We start from the raw sequence: 19,783 nt of genomic DNA on the forward strand, positions 1-19,783 counted from the left end.
ATCGGGTGGTAGAGGGCAGACAGGAGTGACTAGAAATCAAACCTGTGCTTTACTCCATTTTATTATTTTACTTAGGTTACTAGGGGGTTAGTTTACTATCCAGAAGACAAAAGCATGAACTTTCTTGGCTATCACTTAGGGGTTCAATGCAGGGATACCACACCTGACACTCAATTAGCCCCAAAGTTACAGCACAACTAATTAGATATTAAGATTCCTGCAATAATTAATTAATAGACCTCTGCACAGTACTCTGAAAATCTCTGTTAATAGGATAATAGTAATTTCAGATTACTCCTGGGGGGATGGGTTTCTCCACCTCTTTTTGCTCTCCTGGTGTTTTTACCTAGCTGTAAGCACTGGAACGAGAGCCTCCTGGTGGTGGAATATGGGCAGTCAAGCAGAAGGAAAGCACAATTCCTTACAAAGCGGTGAAACGGCTGTTCTTTTGTCTCTTCAGTGGGTTGTAATGAAAAGAAGAAACAGAGAGAGAAAAAGATGTGTCTGCTTTGTCAATAACATGTAGGTGACGGATGTTATATCTAGTATACTAAAAGAAGGGACATCATTAACAGCAGAGCACTGAGGCAACAGGAATTATCTCACTACTGAAAAGTTTATTTGGGCAGGGAATTAATTTTAATATGTCAAAAATGTGTTATTTTATAGGTTTTATACTCAGTTTCATTTAGCCCACCAGGCAATGCAGCAAGTTTCAAGCAGCAATAACTACAATAAATGTTCTCCTTGACCTCAGAATCATCTAGAGTAAGTCTATTAAACTCACCACTCAGTGGGATTTCACTATAATTATTGATATAACAGAGAACAATAATAATCCCACAGTGCATATGAAAAAAAGCAAGAGAATCACTATGGAGTTAAAAGCAGCTCTGAGACTGTGTAAGCTGTAGATTCTCTACCGCTTGTGAACCAAAAAAGCCAAAGAAGATGCTCCAAATTAGGCTACTAAGAACAGCTTGGGTCTATTCCAAAATTTCCACATTGCCATGTGCTGCAGCCCTATCTTCATCATATCAATCTCCCAGCCTTCCACCAGTGCTCCAAAGATGCCTTCATGAGAATTTACACAGCTTCCTTACACAGTGACTGCGATATGCAGTTCTATCACCATTTAATGAGCTTTCGCAGGACCTAAGTGATCTCTGTCCTGGGATAGAGTGTGTGTGCTGGGCATTCACTTTCCCACAATGCAACAGGCACGAAAGGATGCACAGTGCTATAATGAATGCCATAACGCTTTTAACATGGCTCAAAATCATACGTCAAACTACCTGCTGGTAAGAGAACAATGTGATCTATCAAGAGGCAATGCTAGAAACAGCAATGGTCAGCTCTTGTCTCAGTATCTGCCTGATGTAAGTGGAGAAAAAATGATGAAAAGCTGCTGCCAGAAGGTTGGCACAGCGATGAAATTTCACAGTATTTTTTAAGGAAATAGTCTGGCAAGAAATGAAACTTAGTGAAACCATGCAAAAGAAGAAAGATTCCTTAAGGAAATCACAGCAGAAATCAGACACTGAACCTCTTTCTTTTGGTCTCCAGGAGAAGGTTTCTGAACTCTCGTTCACAAGCCCCACCAACTGTGAGACTACTCACAGAGGCACTACCCACCATGTGGACAGCAATCAGGCACACACATAAGGAAGCATTCACCCCACATGCCAAGGCGGTGGGCAGTGGGTTGGGCTGCCCAGCTTTTTCTGTGTCTGCCCCACAGAAAGAGGCTGTCAGAGGATCACTGTGTGCCCCTGGATACATGAGACAATTTAGTTTTACAGCAACTTTAATGTATTACTACAGTTCTCATCCTGCTCAGGCAACAACTGTGCTGAAACATACAGGTTTCTTCTAGGAATGTAAACATTAGTGCCACTGTGTTACTGGCAGGGCATGTCTTCACCAGAGCTTCTTGGCATCTGTCCTTGTTCACTCCCCCACACCCACAATAAGAAACCCCTTAAGTATTTACAAAGGAAACATAAGTGCCTTTGTCTTTAGGCATCTCAGGGAAATGCATCTCTCACCTGGAGCTCTTCAGGTCTGAGTATTTGTTTGGAAACTCACATATTTTCAGTGCATGTAACAAATGAAAAAAAGGAAAGCAAGTTTTAAGATCTCAGTTCCTTGCCATCCTGTGTGGTCATTGGCTCTTGGTTAGCTACATTTTTTTTCAGTTCAGAATTCTAATTCTACATTTCCTTTCGAGGTTCTTGCCCTCATCTATATGGACCTTCATCTTTTTTATCCAATATATGCACTCACATATGGGTATTAAATGCTGAAAGAAGCCACAACTACTTCCCAAAGACCTTGCTCAGACCGAGATTTTTTTGTACTACCTTTAAGAGTATTGGTTTCCCCCTCACACACTATAATCACTCCTCTTATTGCAAAAATCACTGAGTTCCAGTGCACACTCTCTGGTACACTGGGTCAGAAGGTCACTGTTTTTATACCATGTCTCCAGCAAGAACCAGACATTGCTCAACTGGACTACCAGAAGATACTGCAGCACCAGAGATTATTCTCGTCTCTAGACACTGGGTTTAATTGTAGTATCTTTATAATTTTTATTCCAGGAGAGTAATTTTCTGGTTCACTTCAAGCAGGGTGCCAATTAAGCATTCTGAGAATGAAAGACTGTTAGGTTTTTTTCCTGGAGTATTAATACATGTGCAAACCAAAGTAAAAGGTTGGTGATCCTCTTCTTTACTCCTTCTTTAATCTGCCTGCCCCCTCTCCCCCCTTTTTTCTTCTATTCTTTATTATTCCCTTTAAACTAAAGTTAGCATCTCATTAATCTAAAATTTTGAGAAAAGCACCAGGAAGTCTTCAACAGAAGTTTTTCTAACAATGAAGCAAGTAATTCACATCACTAAATTCTAAAATATTGGAGAATTGTACTTTAATTTAGGAGTGACATTTTCCCTCTGCAATATAAAAACTACTGGTAATATGTGCTACATACTCCTGCTATTCATTCAAATTATCCAAACCAACTGCCACAGCCACCTCCCATGGAATACAAGCCAGCAAGTAGCACAATACAACTAGTTATTCTACCATGTGCTGAAAGGGAGGACTTTGCAATGTGTGCAGGAAATCAGGACACTGGGACTGCTGCAGAGAACGATGTGTGAGGAGCTGCTTGGGGGGCCAACATCCCTGGAGGTGTGTAAGGAAAGACTAGACATGGCACTTGGTACTATGATCTAGTTGACACGGTGGTGTTTGGTCAAAGGCTGGACACAATGATTCCGGAGGTCTTTTTCAACCTTACTGATTCTGTGTTTCTTTGTGATTCTTCTGTCTCCAGCTCCTCACCCATCATCCCCTGAACCCCGGCAGTCCAGGACTCCAGACCTCCTCCAGCTTTTCTCCCATGTTCCCAAGCAACGAGGGGTTCTCTGTCTAATGGCGCGCAGGCATCTGAAACACAAACCAACCACCAAACACAAAAACCTTCCAGCCCACTCAAGCATTTTCGGGAGGATGTTAAGGAAAGCGCGGGCAGCACATCGCAACTTTGACGCAGCCCGACCGTGACGACCCCATTCCCACCGCGCCGGCCACTCCGTCCCGTCCCCCTCCACGACGGGAGGCGGAGCGGACCGCCGGATCCCGTCGCCACGGCAACGCGGCGGCCGCAAACCGCTCCCGGGACACGCGGCGGATCCCATCGGGAACGGACGGGGAGCGCCGGCAGCAGGCGCGGCCCGACGGAGAGGTGCGCTCCCCCCTGCCCCCCCCGTAATTAGGGCGAAGCTCGATGGAACAGCCCGGCCCAGCCGCCCCCGCACGGCGAGGCTGACCCTACCACTGCGGGGCGGGGGGAGTTCCTCATCGGCGGTGCCCCCGCCGAGCCCGCTGCTTTTGCCAGTGAGATGCCGGGAGGGCAAACGGAACAAAGAAGCATCCCGGTGGCGGCCCGTGCGGGGAAGAACGCCCTGCCGTGCTGCCCTCCCAGCTCCTCGGCGTGCCCGTAGGGTGGTACGGCCCGTGCCCACCCGCTGGCGGGCCGCGGGGCGGGGGGATTACCGGCCGATGGGAGGGGGCGCGGGTGGGAGGGGGCACAGCTCGGGAAGGGAGCACAGACTGGGAAGGGAGCAGAGCTCGGGAAGGGAGCACAGACTGGGAAGGGAGCATAGCTCGGGAACGGAACACAGATTGAGAAGGGAGCACAGCTCGCGAAGAGAGCACAGCTTGGGTAGGGAGCACAGACTGGGAAGGGAGCACAGCTCGGGGGGCTGTGAGGCTTCGCACCATCCTCGCTCCGGCCCCTGCCCCGGCTGGGTCAGGTGGCGGCGGAGGTGCGAGGGAGGTGCTGCCGGGCAGTGGTGGCGGGTGGGCAGCCAGGGCATCTCTGCAGATCGTCATCTCGGCCTCTCTGAGAGCCCAGGGGGCACTGCCCGGGGAGAACACACGTGGGGGATTGGTGTTGGGTGGAAACCGGGCAGCGTCAGTGCTGGAAAGGTGGCGGCTGGAGCAAACCTGGTCCGCTGCAACGTGGCTGCCTTGGCACATCACCGCTCCTGTCCCATAGCCTCAGACTGGCCATGTCCCTCCTGCTCTTTCAGGAGCATCCCCTGGTACCCCCCGGCCAGCAGCACGTGATGCCTCTGTTTGGGAACTCCTTCAGCCCAAAGAAGACTCCCCCTCGGAAATGGGCCTCACTCTCCAACCTGCACTTGGTGAGTCCCAGTGCCTGTGGTTGCTGCAGGAGCACTTGCTTGGTGGCAGTGGGGGGTGGCTCCTGCTGTGAGCACCATAACCCTTACAAGAGCTCCCAGCTTCTGGGAGAGGAAAAGGTTCTTCACCCAGAGGGTGGCTGGGCACTGGAACAGGCTCTCCAGGAAGTGGTCACAGCACCAAGCATGACAGAGTTCAAGAAACGTTTGGACAACACTTTCAGGCATGTGATTCTTGGGGCTGTCCTTTGCAGGTCCAGGAGCTGAACTGGACTGCTGCTGTGGGGCCCTTCCAAATCAAGATATTCTGTGATTGTAACTGTGCTGCTCTCTTGCTGCGGAGTGGCACCATTTCTGATCACTGGTGACTACATATGAGGCTAGAAATGGAATAGCTTAGGGAAGGATCGTCGTTACCCTACATGCAGTCCAAAACTGTTTCACTGAAAACTTCTCAGTGGTCTCCAAGCCCAGGGAGATGAGTGTGTGTTTGAGCAGGAGAAAGTGCAGAGATGGAAGTGAGAAAAGCCAGTCCTTTACACAGCAATACATGACCAAAGCAGGATTCCAGGCTCCAGGGCCAGCATCTTCCACTGCAATGCCAGTCAGTAAGAAATGAGAGAGCAGGGGATGGCTTTGGAATTCTGTGAAATGCTGAGTGTGATCTTCTGCCCACAGCTGGATAGATCCACCCGTGAGGTTGAACTGGGCCTGGAGTATGGCACCCCCTCCATGAACCTTGCTGGCCAGAGCCTGAAGTTTGAAAATGGCCAGTGGGTGTCAGGTAGAGTGCAGCTCAGCTTGTTTTGGTCTGAAGTAGTTACGGTTGGCTGACAATCCATATTTTGACCTCCTTCTTTCCTCCTAGAATCAGGAAGCTTCACAGGGGATCGCAGGGAATTGCAGCGCTTACGCAAAAGAAACCAGCAGCTAGAGGAAGAAAATAACCTCCTTCGGCTGAAAGTGGATATTCTGCTGGACATGGTGAGACTTTGCCCAGCTTCAGCCTCCCTCTTCTGCACAGAGTATAGCATTTTTCTTGCCACTTTGGTCTCTGCCCTAACAGTGAAACTGAGTTCTAGCCACCCTTTCTGGTCACAGAGGATTAAAACTTCCATCAGCTGTCACAAGGGGTGTGACATCTCTTCTGTGTTTAAAGCTGTGGATGAAAGAATTCCCAAGCCCTAAATAAACCAAAATTCATCCTTACTCAAAGATCACAGCTTTCATGCTTAAATTCTGGAGAGACTTTAAGTGAAATAGAACATATGTGCATTCTCAGTCTGTTAAGTGACTTAGCCTTTATGTCAGTTTGAACAAATACTCATTCCTTTATTTTCCTTTCTTACTCTTCCTGTGTTTTAAAACTGGCAAGTGACTTCTGTGGCTGGAGCACTAAGCAGAAGCCCTAACTGCTCTCCAGGTTTTCCAGGCAATCTCAGTGAAGTGTGACATGGCAGCTTCCCCCTTGCTCAACAGGAACAAATTCCCTCCTGCAGGTCCCAGCTTGCAGCAGTAAATGTCAGTTGTGCTGTGAAGTCAGAGAAGCCTCGTAAGCTTTTAACTCACTCTTGTCTTCCTTTGCTTTGCGTTGCAGCTCTCCGAGACCACTGCTGAGTCCCACCTGATGGAGAAGGAGCTGGAGGAGCTGAAGCAGCAGAGCCGGAGGAGGAAGTGAAGAAGTGGCTGGAGAATGGGCTGGCTCTGGGTGTTGACCCACAGGGTGCTGGGGCCGGCTTGGGCCTCCCAGCCGTGTTGGTACTGCGTGTAGGTACTTTGTTTCACGGACCATGAGTGAGGAGATGCCTCCAGCGCCGGGCGGTGCTGTGGGTACTGCCAATGGCTGGTTTGGCCCCGCAGCACTGTTAATTTTAACACATTTCTCTCAGAGCACTGCACTTTTGCTACATTTCTTCACTGCAGCCCAGCATAGGTACGCTCCTCTCCAAGGCAGCCGGACAGTGGGCAGTGGAGAAGATCCCTCTCCGTGTGGGCTCCTCTTTGCCTTTGGAAAGCAGGAGACCCCTGCCCTCCACCAGCCGGTCCCCCCTGCGGAGCCCGCGGCGGCGCGTACAAGCCTCACCGCCTGCCTTGGGCGAGCAGGATGCTGGAGTTGCGCGTTCTCGAGGGTTTTGCATATTTTGCATAAAACTTCGCCTTTAAATCCCGGTTCTGTGGGTGTTTGTGACGGGTCGCGCTGCGCTGGGCCGGGCGGGAGGCGGCCATGGCTCCTCCGTGCCGCCAGGGGGCGCTCCGTGCCCTGGGCCGGGCGGCGGGAGGGCCGCCCCACTTCCGGCGGCGCTCCGGCCGCCGCTCCTCTCCGTCCTGTCTGGTGGCGATGGCGGCCGCGGCGTCCCTGTCTCCGGAGGAGCTGCTGCCCAAGGGCGGCGCGGGCAAAGCCGAGGAGCTGGAGGACGAGCTGGAGGAGGAGGAGGATGACGACGAGGAGGTATCGAGGCGGGCGGCGGCGCGGCGAGCCGGGGCGGACGGGCTGGGCGGGCGCGGTGACCCCGCGGGGCGCGCGGGGCCGGGCGGCGGGGCCTGACGCGGTGGTGCCGCCCGCAGCTGGACGAGACGCTGGCGGAGAGGCTATGGGGGCTCACGGAGATGTTCCCGGAGAGCGTCCGAGCGGCGGCCGGGGCCACGTTCGACCTGTCGCTGACGGTAGCGCAGAAGATGTATAGGTGAGGGGGCGCCGGGAGCCCCTCGGAGCGGGCCCGGCGGACGGAGCGGGGGCGCGGGGCGGCTCCGCCGGCTCCCGCGGCGGCTTTGGCCGCCGGTAGCGCAGTGCGGGGCCGGCAGGCAGCGGCAAGGCCGCGCTCTTTGTTTCTAGGCGGTGTGGGAAGGGAGGGCATAAAGTGCTACCCGCAGCTCGGGGGTGGATTTGGGGGAAGGCTTTTGCCCAAAGTTCAGAATGGAAGCGCGGGAAGAGAAGTGGTGTGCTGGTAGGGAGTGGCTAAAGAAATGATTCTTTGCCCTAATACTTCTCCTTGCTAGATTCTCTAGGGCAGCTCTGTGGATTGGGACCACCTCCTTCATGATTCTGGTTCTTCCTGTCGTCTTTGAAACTGAAAAACTGCAGATGGAGCAACAGCAGCAGCTGCAGCAGCGACAGGTGAGGCAGGAACACCCCCAGCCCTCTCTCCTGGCCCTGCAGAGCCAGCTGGGGATGCCTGTGCCTTCCTACCGTGACCAGCTCCGGAGGGAGCTTGGGGAGAGGAGTGCAGTCTGCTACACACTGTGGCCCCACTCATCTCACCAAGTACTCCAGCTGGATGTTCCAGTGGGACAGTCCTGCCGATTCCCAGTGTCCAGCTGGCCCCGGTTTCTGGCAAGCACAGCCTTGTGTTCTCCAGCTGAGATAGGCCCTGAGGGGCTGGAACATCGGCTGTGGTGGGGCAGTGACCTCGGCTGGTGCACTGCCTGTACCCATGGGAGGGGGGACAGAGTGGGAAGCAGTCCTATGTCCTTGAAGCCCTTCAACCAATTGTTTTCCTTCCAGATCCTCCTTGGACCCAATACGGGGCTCTCAGGGGGAATGCCAGGGGCCCTGCCTCCGTTGTCTGGAAAAATCTAATTTGCAGAAGCCCAGTTGGATTCATATCAAGTGGGAAGATCTTGTAATTATGATATATTGAACTGTTGATTTGTTGGGTCAGGGCATTTTTTTGTTTATTTTTGGTTCTCCTTTGGGACATTGACTCGTTCATAACGAGGGGGGAAGCCCCCCGTCTGGACCTGATGACGGTTCCTGTCTGCATCCTCCCTCCTGTAGAAATCAAGAGTATTTCCTTTTATTCAATCAGTATGCCATAACCACTTACTGACTTGGACTGGGGGAGCTTCCTTGCCCCTGCCCCCCCCCGCAACCACCCCGGGGCACAGGTCAGGGTTTGAAAAGCAGCAGTCACAGAAAACAAATTGTTTCCTGTCTGACGGAGCTGAAGGACACCAGTGGCAGGAGGAGTGACTTTCCCAGCAGAGGACGGAGGGGGGCAGGTGGCAATCAATACCCCATGGAAAACACTTTGGGAAGATGCATCTGCAGAAACATTTTCACTGTAGCTCTGTGTGTGTGTGAGAACTGAGCAAGCAGCAGGCCAGGTTTGAGACGATCACATCCACGCAGACTTCTCTGCCTCATAAAGTAGAACTTCAGATATCAGCTGTGTATTTTTTTGTATGGAATGTTAAATAAATCCAACCTGAGCAGTGTGATTTTAATAGATGTCCTTGAGGGAGGCTCAGTTCTTTCAGAGCTGGTGGGGGCTTTGTGGGTAGGGGCATCTCCATTTCATGGATGACCTGGCACTGGAGAAGGGATTGACATGACTTTGTTGCCTTCAGAAGGGTGGGGAAGCCTTTCATGGCTTAAGGGAATTCTCAGGGAGGTGCTCAGCACCAGTGACCAATATTCAAGGATCTTAACTCACAGAAAGGTGGTGGTTTTATAACCAAAGAAAAAAATTTATTTATCCTTTACATACTTTGTTACAGAACAATTCAATTGAACATACAGAAGTGATAGGACATTTATATGGAAACATTTTTTTCCCATTTTTAATATTTGGTTAAACAAAATACATCTCTGTAAACAAACCCAAGACAAGGCTCTAACAAAACCAAACAAGCAAAAAAACAAACGGGGGCTTCCCCACTCCCCAGGGTGGGACTGGACCAGCTCACCCACCCTTGGGCACAGCAGCCTTATCTCCCGTGGGGGTGTGATCATACACTTTCCCTTTACCTGAGCAGCTGGATCACACTGTTTTCCCCCTCCATGGGAAAGCAGCTGATGTACAAGGAGAGGAAAGTAGCCCCAAAGTGTTATAAAACATCTTTGCATATTGTGCACTGATCCATTGGCTTGCAGTTTCCATGCAAACAGGGTTTTTCTCCAAAGTGCGACTTAAATCAGCATAGAAAACGTTCCTGTTGAGATTTTTTACCCTCTTGAAGAAATGGCTTCAAGTCAGGAGCAGAATGTCTGCAGGCTGCACATTCTGCCTGAAAAGTGTTTAAAAACTCTGCCAGCTGGTATTGGTCATTGGAATGTATTACGAAATAGGACTTTTCAAAACGTAAGAGCCATTTGCCCTTTACTGGGGGAGGCTGTGCTCAAAGGACTGCAAAACAGTGCTTGTCAGATGTCCAGAAATCAGTGAACATCACCGTCCTGTCTTTATGTGGCCTCTTTTCTTTTGGGAAGGTGCCATTTTGGCGGTTTTTCAGCTTCGAGCACCCGCTCATGCATTTGCAGAGCTCTGAAAAGTAACTGAGAAAAGATCATTACAAGCTCTCCTTTCACCAGCTCAAACGTTGGTTAATGAGACTTTCTGGCATGATGGAGCCCTTTGAGCTCTGTCAGGTCCCAGAGGTTGCTGTTCAACTGAGATGTGAAGGGGGAAGCAAACAGCAGCTCAGCCAGGAAGTGCTAAACACAATGAAGTCTGTTCCAAATTCAGCATTCCCTCCTCCTGCCATGGAAGGCATGGCTAAGCTACAGCTCGTCTGGGTGACTGGGAAACAGCCGGTAGAGATTCCTCTTAAGAGTCCCCATGTGCAGTCACTCTTCCCCACAGAAGGCAGGAAAAAGCAATTCATCCATTAATGGAATGTCTGTTGGCCAACACTCAAGGAGAGGTTGGTTCAACTACCAAGCCAGGGTGTCTCTAATGCCTGGAAGTTCTGGTGGACCCTCTGCAGCTCCCACACCAGCAGCTAGTAACTATAAATGGGCAAAACTGACTATTATGAAGGCTTCCCTCAGCCCATTTTTATTTTATAACTAGACCTCTTTCTGGGACGTTTCACGTGACATTCATGACTGTGGGGGTTGACTTCTGGAGAGAGGAAAATAAAAGTGAATGAATTTCTCTCAAAACCTCTTCAGCTTTATTCCTCTCTCCAAGTAGCCTCTAAACTACTGTGTGACCATGCAGAAAATCAAAATAGGTGTTAAAAATAAAAAAAATGCCACCACAGCACAAAGAAACCCAAGCAGACTACAGCCTCTCTCCAGTCCAGAAACTTGATACTCCTCAGTCAGCCTGTGCTTGCTGTTTCCATGTCATCTTAGCCAGCCACACACTGCCAAACAACCGCTCACCACATACATAAATCCCTGGAGACACTGGGGAAGAATCCTCTAGCTACCCAAAGAATTTCTTGGAAGCTGTCACTGTTTTTATTGTTTTCTAATTCCTGGCACAAACCAGCCCTAAGAAGCAGAGGGTCGTGCTGAGCACCGTACCATTCCTAGTGTTTTGAGTGTCCTGAGAGACCCTTTTGAATTGCAAATGTCTTCATGATGACCTGTTTTGGTGGGAGAGACTTAGAAGAGGCGGCAGCGTGCCTGGCCCCTGCCCCTCTGTGGTGAGTCCCACCACATGTGGTATTGAACCATGTGGGCAAAGGGAGGCTGGAGTTTCCAGGCACCCTCACCCCCAGCCCGGTTTTAAAGAGTCATGATGTCCTCCAGCTGGACAAAGGACACGCAGCTCCTCTGCCTTGCAATTAAAGTGATTGGCTTCCAGTTTCCTCCACTCTGCCCTCCAGTCTTCCCCACCCACCCCCCCCCCAATGTCCTGCGGCATTGCCCTATTGCACCAAGGAAGGAAGAGAAGAGCCTAACAAAGGAAATTCCAGATGAGAAGAGTTGGGGCACCCATTATCCAGGTTTTAGGACATGAGGAGTTTGGTAAAGGGGAAGAGCTGTAGTGGGAGGACAGAGTTGGTCCAGGTCACACGTCAGCTCTCCAGGTCTGATGTGCTTCCACCTCCTCTGGCACCACCAGGAGGAGTTCGCAGTTCTTTCCTCTCAGCTGGTGTTTCAAAAATTTCCTATCGCAAAGAGAAATAGAAATAAGTGCTACTGAATGTAGAACTCTGTCCTCATCTACAACAACTAAATGTAACTAACTATGCAGATATGACAGGAAATGGGAGAAAACCCACCCACAGTCTTTAGTTATTTTATCACAGTTTTTATGACAGGAAAAACCCCCAAGCAAATATCAAACTTGTCCCAAAAGATTCAACACACCTCTGGCTAGAAAATTATCTCAGAATCAGACAGACATAATCTTAACCTCAGGAGAGGTAAGTCTATATAGATGTCACTTTCCAACTTTCCAAGGTAGCAAAAATAGAATTAAAACCAAGCTCAATTTCTTCAGATTTCCAAGATCAAGAATTCTGCTATAATTTAAAATATTTCCAAGATATCTGGGAACACTTGCAGAAAGAAACACCCCATCATTTAGGTGTCCTTATCATAGGTTCTAACAGCAGTGTACCATCTGGTCATTTGACATGGGTTTTTAGCCCCTTTCTGCTCCTAAGCCTTTTCTAATACCAAACTTGGATTACTTCCAATTAATATGAAAGTCAGATCAATGTTTTCTCTGATACCTTTTGCTCCAGATTTCCGAAACTTCCAATATAGAAAGTGCTTATTTACTGCTGAAGAACAATGCACCCAGGATAAAATCCACCAGAACCTCTACACAATAGTTCCATAAAAATGCTCCAGTGTTACTTTATCCCAGACATTCACAGAAGGCTGATTATTTCCTTTACCAAGACTTCAATGGCATGGTCAGCACTGCAAATACTGCACATGTGCTATCCCTAACTCGCAACAAGTCAGTCAAGACAGCAAAGCTGTGAGTAGGATTTACAACAGGATGGAATGGAAGCGAAACAGCAACCAAGAGCAGGTAAGACTTTATAAAGTATTTACAATGACCACCTTCTGTTAAGATTAAAGAGGGAAGGGGAGCCAAGCCAGAAGGGCAGCATATGTTTACATACAAAAAATGATTCCTAACAAACAGCTTTCGCTGCTGTCAGGGATAAGGCTGCACTTTTAGTCTGGAAAGTCTTTTGTTGGGAACAGATTGTTACTGAAGAGGCAAATGCTGATACCCTCACACTCGAGGAGGGAGCAGAGCAGAGCACAGCACATCTCTTTGCAGGTGTCACGATCTAATACCAGACTTGGCCTCTGCCTTCACCACTAGTGACAGAGCCAGACATGTAAGATGCCAAGTTGGGCTCTCCTGAGCTCAGAGATCACCACTGCCAAAAGCATTCCCCTAGCTCTGCCCAACAGGGCATAAATCCAAGTGGAGGCACAAGAACCTTATTACTCTCAAATATTTACTACTGAAGGTCACACATATATGTTTCAATTACTAACTGTTTAAGGGCAGATTTTTCACCTCCCGCAGGGAAGGATTTGAGGAAATCCTACCTGAGCTCACTTTCACCTCCAATCCACTCGGGAACCTTGAGCTTGGAGTCAAGGTTGTAGTAGGTGCCTCCCACCTCCCGGACACAGATCCAGTGCTGTCGCTTGAGGGGGAGCTTTAAGGGGCCCCAGCAAAGGCTGGAGGGCAGATTCATGATGAAGCCCATCACATTAGACAGGGCAATGGCATTAACATCCCTGAAAGAGTGCAGAAAACAAGACAGCAGTAAGATTATGCTCTGGCTCTTTCAACTCAACCTCTTTGTCATATTTACAAAAGCAGCCACCTCCAGAATTACACAAGTTGTCAGTACCTGCGCTTATCCCACCAAACTGCCTCGTAGCCTTTGGTCTGAAGAGCTGCCATGATCACGTTCACATCATAGTTCCCGTTTCCCAGCATGCTCTTCTTATGGGGGGTCACCATGGTGTTGGGAGACAGTCTGCAAACAGAACAGGGGCTGCTCCAGCTGGCGTTCACCAAGCCTGTATTCTACAGCCACAAAGGGGCTACCTGCTGTACAACTTGAAGCACCTTTCAGGGGTTGTGTGTTTAAACACAAAACTATTTCATCCCCCCCTTATCACTTATCAAAGGGCCTGAGGGGACTAAGAATGCATTAAGAATAACTTTGGTGTACAAAGCCTCCAAAGATCCTGCCTTTGATGTAAAGAGAGCACAGAGGTCCTCTCCCCTGCTCCCTTGAACTGGTCCTTCTGAAGGATGCTTCAATTGTCACTTTATCTCAATTTGAAGTTGAAATAAATGCCAATTTGCCATTTAGGACAATGGCTATTACAATTCTAGAGTTCAACAGTCAACACCAGTCTTGAAGAGTGGATGAGATCAAGAGGCAGAGGAAATTGGATGCAGAAAAGATTCTCTCACCCTCCCCACCGGTAAACAAAAGAAGTCTTCAGCCACAAAGCTGTGAAGACATCTGGGATTGGGAGCTTTCTAAAGTGTTGCTTTTGCTAGATGGTAAAAAATATCAGTCACAGTAGGTAACTAAACAGATAATCCCATTGTGAACAAATCTCTTCAGCTTTGACCTATAAGCTTGCTCAGACATCACTTCCATTACTACAGCATCTAAAAATGCAGAACCACAGTCTGTCATGTTCATCTAATCACAGAATATCCAGAGTAGGAAGGGATCCACAGGGATCACTGAGTCCAACTCCTGGCCCTGCACAGAACAGCCCCAAGAATTCCACCATCTGCTTGAGAGCATTTTGCAAATGCTTCTTGAACTCCACCAGGCTTGGTGCTGTCACCACTTCCCTGGGGAGCTGTTCCACTGCTCAGTGACCCTGTGGGTGAAAAACCATTTTGTAATATCCAACATAAACCTCCTCTGCCGCAACTTCATGCCATTCCCTGAGATCCTCTCACTGATCACCAGAGAGGAGAGATCAGTGCCTGCCCCTCCACCTCTCCTCGTGAGGAAGCTGTGGGCTGCCATGAGGATACATGCAAAAATGTAAGATGGCCTTTCCACAAATTCAGATAATGGATGGGAGACATAACACATGGAGATGTGTGGCAAAAAAACCCTGTTAGCCCCTTTTATGTTTCCCCCATCTTCCCAAGAAACTTCGAAAGAAGGGAAAATGATGACAGGATGTATTATTATGAAGATGACAGCTGGAAAACCAAGCACATGGGAAACTGGGAGCAGAGAACAGCAAGGTCATGCAATGCCAGATCAAAGCAAGTCAAGCTTGAGATCAATTCTGTTGTGATGAGTCGCTCTTTTAATTGGTAAGGACTTCATTAGTTCTGCTGGTGCAAGGTTCAGATTTCATATCATCCAAACACCCACACTTCACCTGCCTCTTCCTCCCATTAACTCCATCCTCCCAAGCTCCTTGTGTTCCTGCACATTTTTTGCTTGGTCTTTAGCACAGTGCACATTCTTCAGGTGTATTTCATCCAGTGAAAATCCCTCAGCCCTTCTGCATTCCTATCCTGACAGCATAAGGCCTTTGACAACAAGAAGAAAGTAGCAGACTGAGTAGGGAGTTTCAGACCAACCAAGGTCTGAGAACAGGTAGCTTTTAGCTTCGGGTCTAAGTTTTCCTACACTGGAACAGAGTGCAGTAGAACAGCATGGGAATGGACTTGACTACAGAAGGGAGAAGAGTCTGTAACATCATGGCAAGAGGAAAAGCTGTTAATGTGCACCATGGGGCATTTCCAAGGAAGGCAGTGACATTTTCAGAGATTCAGTTTCCAGTCTCTGAAGCTCTGCTGTATTTTGCTAATCACAGAGATGTGACTGTGGCTTGTCACAGCTCTTCCAGCGCCTCCATAAAGCAAGATCACTTGGCTACCACTAATTCCTCAAGATCATTGCTTCAACCTACTAACTCATGAGCACCAGCAGGCTGGGAAAGCCTTAAAATTAAGAGCTCTTCGGGTTACAGAGGCACCCCCTCACGGCACCACATTCCAGACGCAAGTTTGAGAGACGAAAGAACAAATTTGTTCCTTCACATAACTTTCAGAGCCCCAGAAATGAGATGAAGAGACCAGCAGAGGTGACACTCTCAAAGAACTGGCACCTGTGAGCAAACCTGCACCAACTCCCAACCTGCCTTAATGTCTCTACCCACACACATACCTAAGTAGGGTCCACAATCATCAGCTGAAGGATACGGAATAGACAAGGAATTAAGTTGCTTTCCCAAAGTTTTGGGTTTGTTGGTTTGTTGGTTTGGGTTTTTTTTTTGGTTGGTTGGTTTTTTTTTAATCAGGATACAGCTGAGAAAGACTGACAAAGTTGGACAAGAAATCCAAGTAATAATCCTCTTGATCTTTCTCAGTCAGAAACTTTCATCAACATAGTGTCGGAACACAAGGGGCTCCAAGATCCCTGTATGCAGCTGTCCTTCCTAACCAGGTCTCAATACACAGACTCCAGTGAAGCAAAGAGATTTTGTTTGTCTCTCCACGCAACTCAAGGAATATGCAATCTCACTTCCTGCAACAAAGGCCAGAGGAACATCAAAAAGGTATTTCTTGTTAATAGAAACAGTGAGAAATAATAGGAAAAAAAAGGGAAGGACTACAATATCAGAGGGGTGGCTGGAATAAGTTTTGGCATACTCTTGATGTGATAATCATCAAGACTATCCCAGCCTTCCACAATAGGATGCAGCAAAAGGGAAGCTAATGGTTAAGCAATGTGGTTCAGTCCTTCTCTCAGGTATGTGGTAAAGGTAGAAAGCTTAACTTTATCTGTTATTTCATGACCTTGTCAACACTGGGTTTAAAAATCACACCTCAACAGTTTTGTAGCTTATTAAAAATATTCATCAATCCTTTATCAACAAACAGAATATGGTAAGACAAAGGAGAAAAGCAACAAATAAAGGGCAACTAAATCCATGGTTCTCAAAGGCAAATGAAAGAGCTACACACAAGTAGTAACCCAACAGAAATGGAAAGGCAGTGGCAATACACAGAGCCTATAGCTCATCCATTTCCAAGAGGAATTCCCATACTACCATGGGGCTGAATCAATCTGTGTATCTTCATCTGAATGTCAGGATGAACAACACCAGGCTGAAATCAAAAACAAACTTTCCCTTCTATGGCAAGAGGTCCAACAAGATTAAAATCCTGCCTCTTTCTGAGAGATTTCATGGTGTGCTAATTCTGTCTCACCAAACCAAATGAAAGCCAGATAATTAGATCATCACACTCCTTCTACCACATGAGCTGCCTTTGTTTGCTTCAGGCCAAGAGCAATTCAGCTTTGATTAAGATTCTGACAATTGCTGCTCTGGAACAAAACCACAATGTCTTTACGGTAGACAAAGAGTGCCTTGAGTCTGTCATGGACCAGCTCCGCTCCACCAGCAGGAGTTTTATCTACAACAATATTGTAAATAGCATTTCAATCTGATTACTTGCGATCATCCATTACCACATTCCTTTTGCCAAAGACAGGCATGAGTCAAGCACCAGTTCCAGAGACTTGCCCGTTCTCAGGAGAGCAGTAACAGATGCACAGCTCCCTTCTCACCAGCACAGGGTACCACGACTGCCCCATCCTACAGCACCTGCTTAACCACTGCCATGACATGTGATCTCCTACCTGTCACAAACACAAGACGCTGTCAACTGCTGGTAACAGGTATTCACGTGTACAACATCTGTTGGTTGACTATCAGAGGAAACTCCTTTCCCTGTATGATTACTCAGCTCCATTAATGAGAGGTCACTAGAATTTTTAAAGGCACACACAGCAAATTTCCACAAAGCATTGAAAAGCATAACATAAACACTGAGCAAAATGTGAGCTATTAATAATTTACATTCATCCTTGTAAACTCAAAACCACTTTATTAATTATCAGCAGCTGTTGGGAAACATTTATCAATGCCACAGAATTGGTGGCTACTGAAATCCAGCTACTGAAATTAAATCCAATTTGAGAGAGTACATTTGAGGGTTTTGCTGCATGGAAAAGAAACAAACAAAATGTTTGATGAACGTCACTGAGTCACGCATTTGGCAAAGCTAATTTCCAAAAAACTTACAAGTGTTGCGGTACTAAGTGAGTTTTAATGATGACTCATTTGTCATTCGTGCTGCCTTCATTCTCCCAAGGCAATCCCCAAATCTGTTATTATCATAAAGATAACATATCTGTACAAGAGAGGGGCAAAAACATGCATGATGGGTAGAAAATCCATTAAGGTGGGTAGGGAAGAAGACAGTGGTCCAACCACACAACAGCATCTGCAATAAAGCCCTTGGACCCAAAACTGGCAGAGAGAATAGGTTAAGAAACAAGTGAAAAGAGAAAGAATTTCTGCATGGATAAAAAAAGAAGATATATTCAGGTCAAGACAGTGAAATAGTCTGAACCCCTCCTTTTCTTTATATTTTCCCAAATAAGACCTGACAATTCCTCCAAAAAACAGAGGACAAGGGGAAGCTAACACCAGTACAGAGAGTGTCCTACCTCTGGAAAATCTCCTGCAGGGTTTCCCTGGTGAAGGCGTTGCTGTCCTGGAAGACATTGTTGAGGGCATGGAGGGCACACAGCTCCCTACGCTGCTTCTCATGGTAAATATGCAGTGGCAGTAGCTGGGGTGGCTCTGGTGATTCCGATTTTTTGTCACCTTTCCATGGCACACAACTCATTTTCTCAGTGGATGGATGTAGAGTAGTTGGTGAAAAATGAAGGAGGCTGAAGTTTCTGCCTGCACAGTCACAAAAGCAGCTCACCGCCCCTTTTTTTGTGGGCTAGCACTACTTCCTGCTCACAAACCCTCCTTTTGTGCTTCAGTTTATTCAGTAATTCCCTCTGATGGCTGGTTTTAAAAACCACATGAAGATCTGCAACATATTTTTCCCCCCTCCTCCCATACCCCATAAAACGTAATACTTCCCCTCCCCTCCGCAGAAAAAAAAAAAAAAGAGAAAAATGTCAAAATGTGATTCCCCTTAGTGTGTCAAAGTACCAGCTGGAATTGATCACATCGCTCCTTTTCTTCCATCTCCTTTGGTCTACAGTGCCACTAAAGAGGTACCCAAAGCAGGTAAGAAGGAGAGGCCCACCCCTAAGGGGGAGAAGATGAAGCCAGCGCCCGTTGCTGCCTATGGGAGCACAGGGTGGTTAAGCACTTATCAGCTGCATTCCTCCATTCCTTTCGGAACCACTGAATCCTCGTAAGAAGATGCCAACAGCTCGGAGAAGGAAACTGCTTCTTGCTAGGCCACGAGAAGCCCAAGTCCAAGCTGCGGGGAAGGCGATTCCTCACAGGTCACCCTGCGCTCCGACAAAGGGAAGTCTCCGTTAGCAACGAGAGGAGGCAGCACAAAGCCCGTGGGAGGGAGGGAAGCGCAGGCGGAACCAGTCCCACGGCCTGCCCCGCACCTTCCCACCCCAGCCCTCCGCACTCTGCGCCCTCACAACCACCACCGCCGTCAAAACAAAACCACCCCGGCCGGCCGTCGCTTCCCACAGCAGAGGCCCAGCGACCCCCGCAGTCCACAGCGCCAAAGAGAGGCCCCCGCCTGAACCCCCTACAGCCCCTCGGGGCTTGCGGCCGGGCCGAGGAGCCCGCCCTTCCCCTCGGGAGGGCCGCGAGGGGCCCCTCCGGGCCGGGCTGGTCCCGTCGCCTCCTCCTTGTTGTCCTCCTCCTCCTCCTCACCGCCCGCTCGGCCCCTCGGGCCGCCCCGCGCCGGCGCATGCGCGCGCCGGGCCGCTCTCGCGCAGCTCTCGCGCGCGCACGCGCACGCGGCCTCCCCCCCGCACCCACCGCACGCGCAGCGCCGCCCCCTCTGACGCCAGCGAAAAACCGAGCCGGGACACGACGGAGAGCGGTGCCAGCCCCCGGGAATAAACAAACAAACAAACAAACACGCGCTGTGCCACAGGCCGGAGCTCGCGGCGGTGGAGGAGCGGACGTGCGAGCAGGCACAGGAACAGGACGGGCGGCTCCCCCCGCCGCTCTGCAGGGGTCACCTGCCAACCCGCTGAGCTCCTTAGTCTGAGAGGTTTCCCCCTTCGCGCTGACGTCGTGCCTGCCGGCGGCCACGTCAGGCGGTCTGAGCACCGTGGGCTCGCGTGGCGAGCAGGCATGCAGGCTTTCTGTCAGGAGCCCAAGGCACGGGCGGCGGGACCCTTTGCACACCCCGGGGGCTGGCGGAGCGCCGGGCCGGGCCGCGCCGGGCCAGCCGGTCCTGCGGACCGCGGAAACACCCGCGCCCCCCCTCCCGGTGCCATTGGCTCACACAAGTGTCCGTGAAGAGCCTCCTCTTTCTCATTGGTTGGCCCAGAGAAAGCCCACCCAC

At 49.3% G+C, this 19,783-nt stretch overlaps 3 protein-coding genes across 8 annotated transcripts; 2 read left to right on the forward strand and 1 right to left on the reverse strand.

The window, feature by feature from the left end:
• The first annotated feature begins 3,655 nt into the window (after positions 1-3,655).
• On the forward strand, positions 3,656-6,876 carry CBY1 (chibby 1, beta catenin antagonist). 3 transcript variants are annotated; one of them, XM_071551781.1, is made up of 5 exons: positions 3,656-3,751; positions 4,602-4,715; positions 5,391-5,496; positions 5,581-5,696; positions 6,310-6,876. In XM_071551781.1, exons 2-5 carry the CDS (start codon positions 4,638-4,640, stop codon positions 6,388-6,390), a joined length of 381 nt encoding a protein of 126 aa, XP_071407882.1. In that variant the 5' UTR covers positions 3,656-3,751; positions 4,602-4,637; the 3' UTR covers positions 6,391-6,876. The 3 variants fall into 3 exon arrangements, with proteins under 3 accessions (XP_071407882.1, XP_071407881.1, XP_071407880.1); XM_071551780.1 differs by lacking the exon at positions 3,656-3,751 and adding an exon at positions 3,768-4,014; XM_071551779.1 differs by lacking the exon at positions 3,656-3,751 and adding an exon at positions 4,109-4,231.
• On the forward strand, positions 6,388-8,940 carry TOMM22 (translocase of outer mitochondrial membrane 22). Of its 2 annotated transcripts, none has more exons than XM_071551777.1 (5): positions 6,388-6,479; positions 6,636-7,161; positions 7,278-7,396; positions 7,710-7,827; positions 8,215-8,940. In XM_071551777.1, the coding sequence occupies exons 2-5, from the start codon at positions 6,937-6,939 to the stop codon at positions 8,287-8,289; spliced, it is 537 nt and encodes a 178-aa protein (XP_071407878.1). In that variant the 5' UTR covers positions 6,388-6,479; positions 6,636-6,936; the 3' UTR covers positions 8,290-8,940. The 2 variants fall into 2 exon arrangements, with proteins under 2 accessions (XP_071407878.1, XP_071407879.1); XM_071551778.1 differs by having other exon boundaries at positions 6,389-6,479; positions 6,602-7,161.
• Positions 8,941-9,155: 215 nt separating this feature from the next.
• Positions 9,156-19,683, reverse strand: JOSD1 (Josephin domain containing 1). 3 transcript variants are annotated; one of them, XM_071551776.1, is made up of 5 exons: positions 19,455-19,683; positions 17,946-18,755; positions 13,281-13,409; positions 12,970-13,164; positions 9,156-11,555 (listed from the first exon to the last, which is right to left on the reverse strand). In XM_071551776.1, exons 2-5 carry the CDS (start codon positions 18,125-18,127, stop codon positions 11,456-11,458), a joined length of 606 nt encoding a protein of 201 aa, XP_071407877.1. In that variant the 5' UTR covers positions 18,128-18,755; positions 19,455-19,683; the 3' UTR covers positions 9,156-11,455. The 3 variants fall into 3 exon arrangements, with proteins under 3 accessions (XP_071407877.1, XP_071407876.1, XP_071407875.1); XM_071551775.1 differs by lacking the exon at positions 19,455-19,683 and adding an exon at positions 19,249-19,311; XM_071551774.1 differs by lacking the exon at positions 19,455-19,683 and adding an exon at positions 19,141-19,211.
• Positions 19,684-19,783: the final 100 nt, after the last annotated feature.

Source organism: Pithys albifrons, chromosome 3 (genome assembly GCF_047495875.1).
Source record: "Pithys albifrons albifrons isolate INPA30051 chromosome 3, PitAlb_v1, whole genome shotgun sequence".
Classification (NCBI taxonomy): Eukaryota; Metazoa; Chordata; class Aves; order Passeriformes; family Thamnophilidae; genus Pithys; species Pithys albifrons.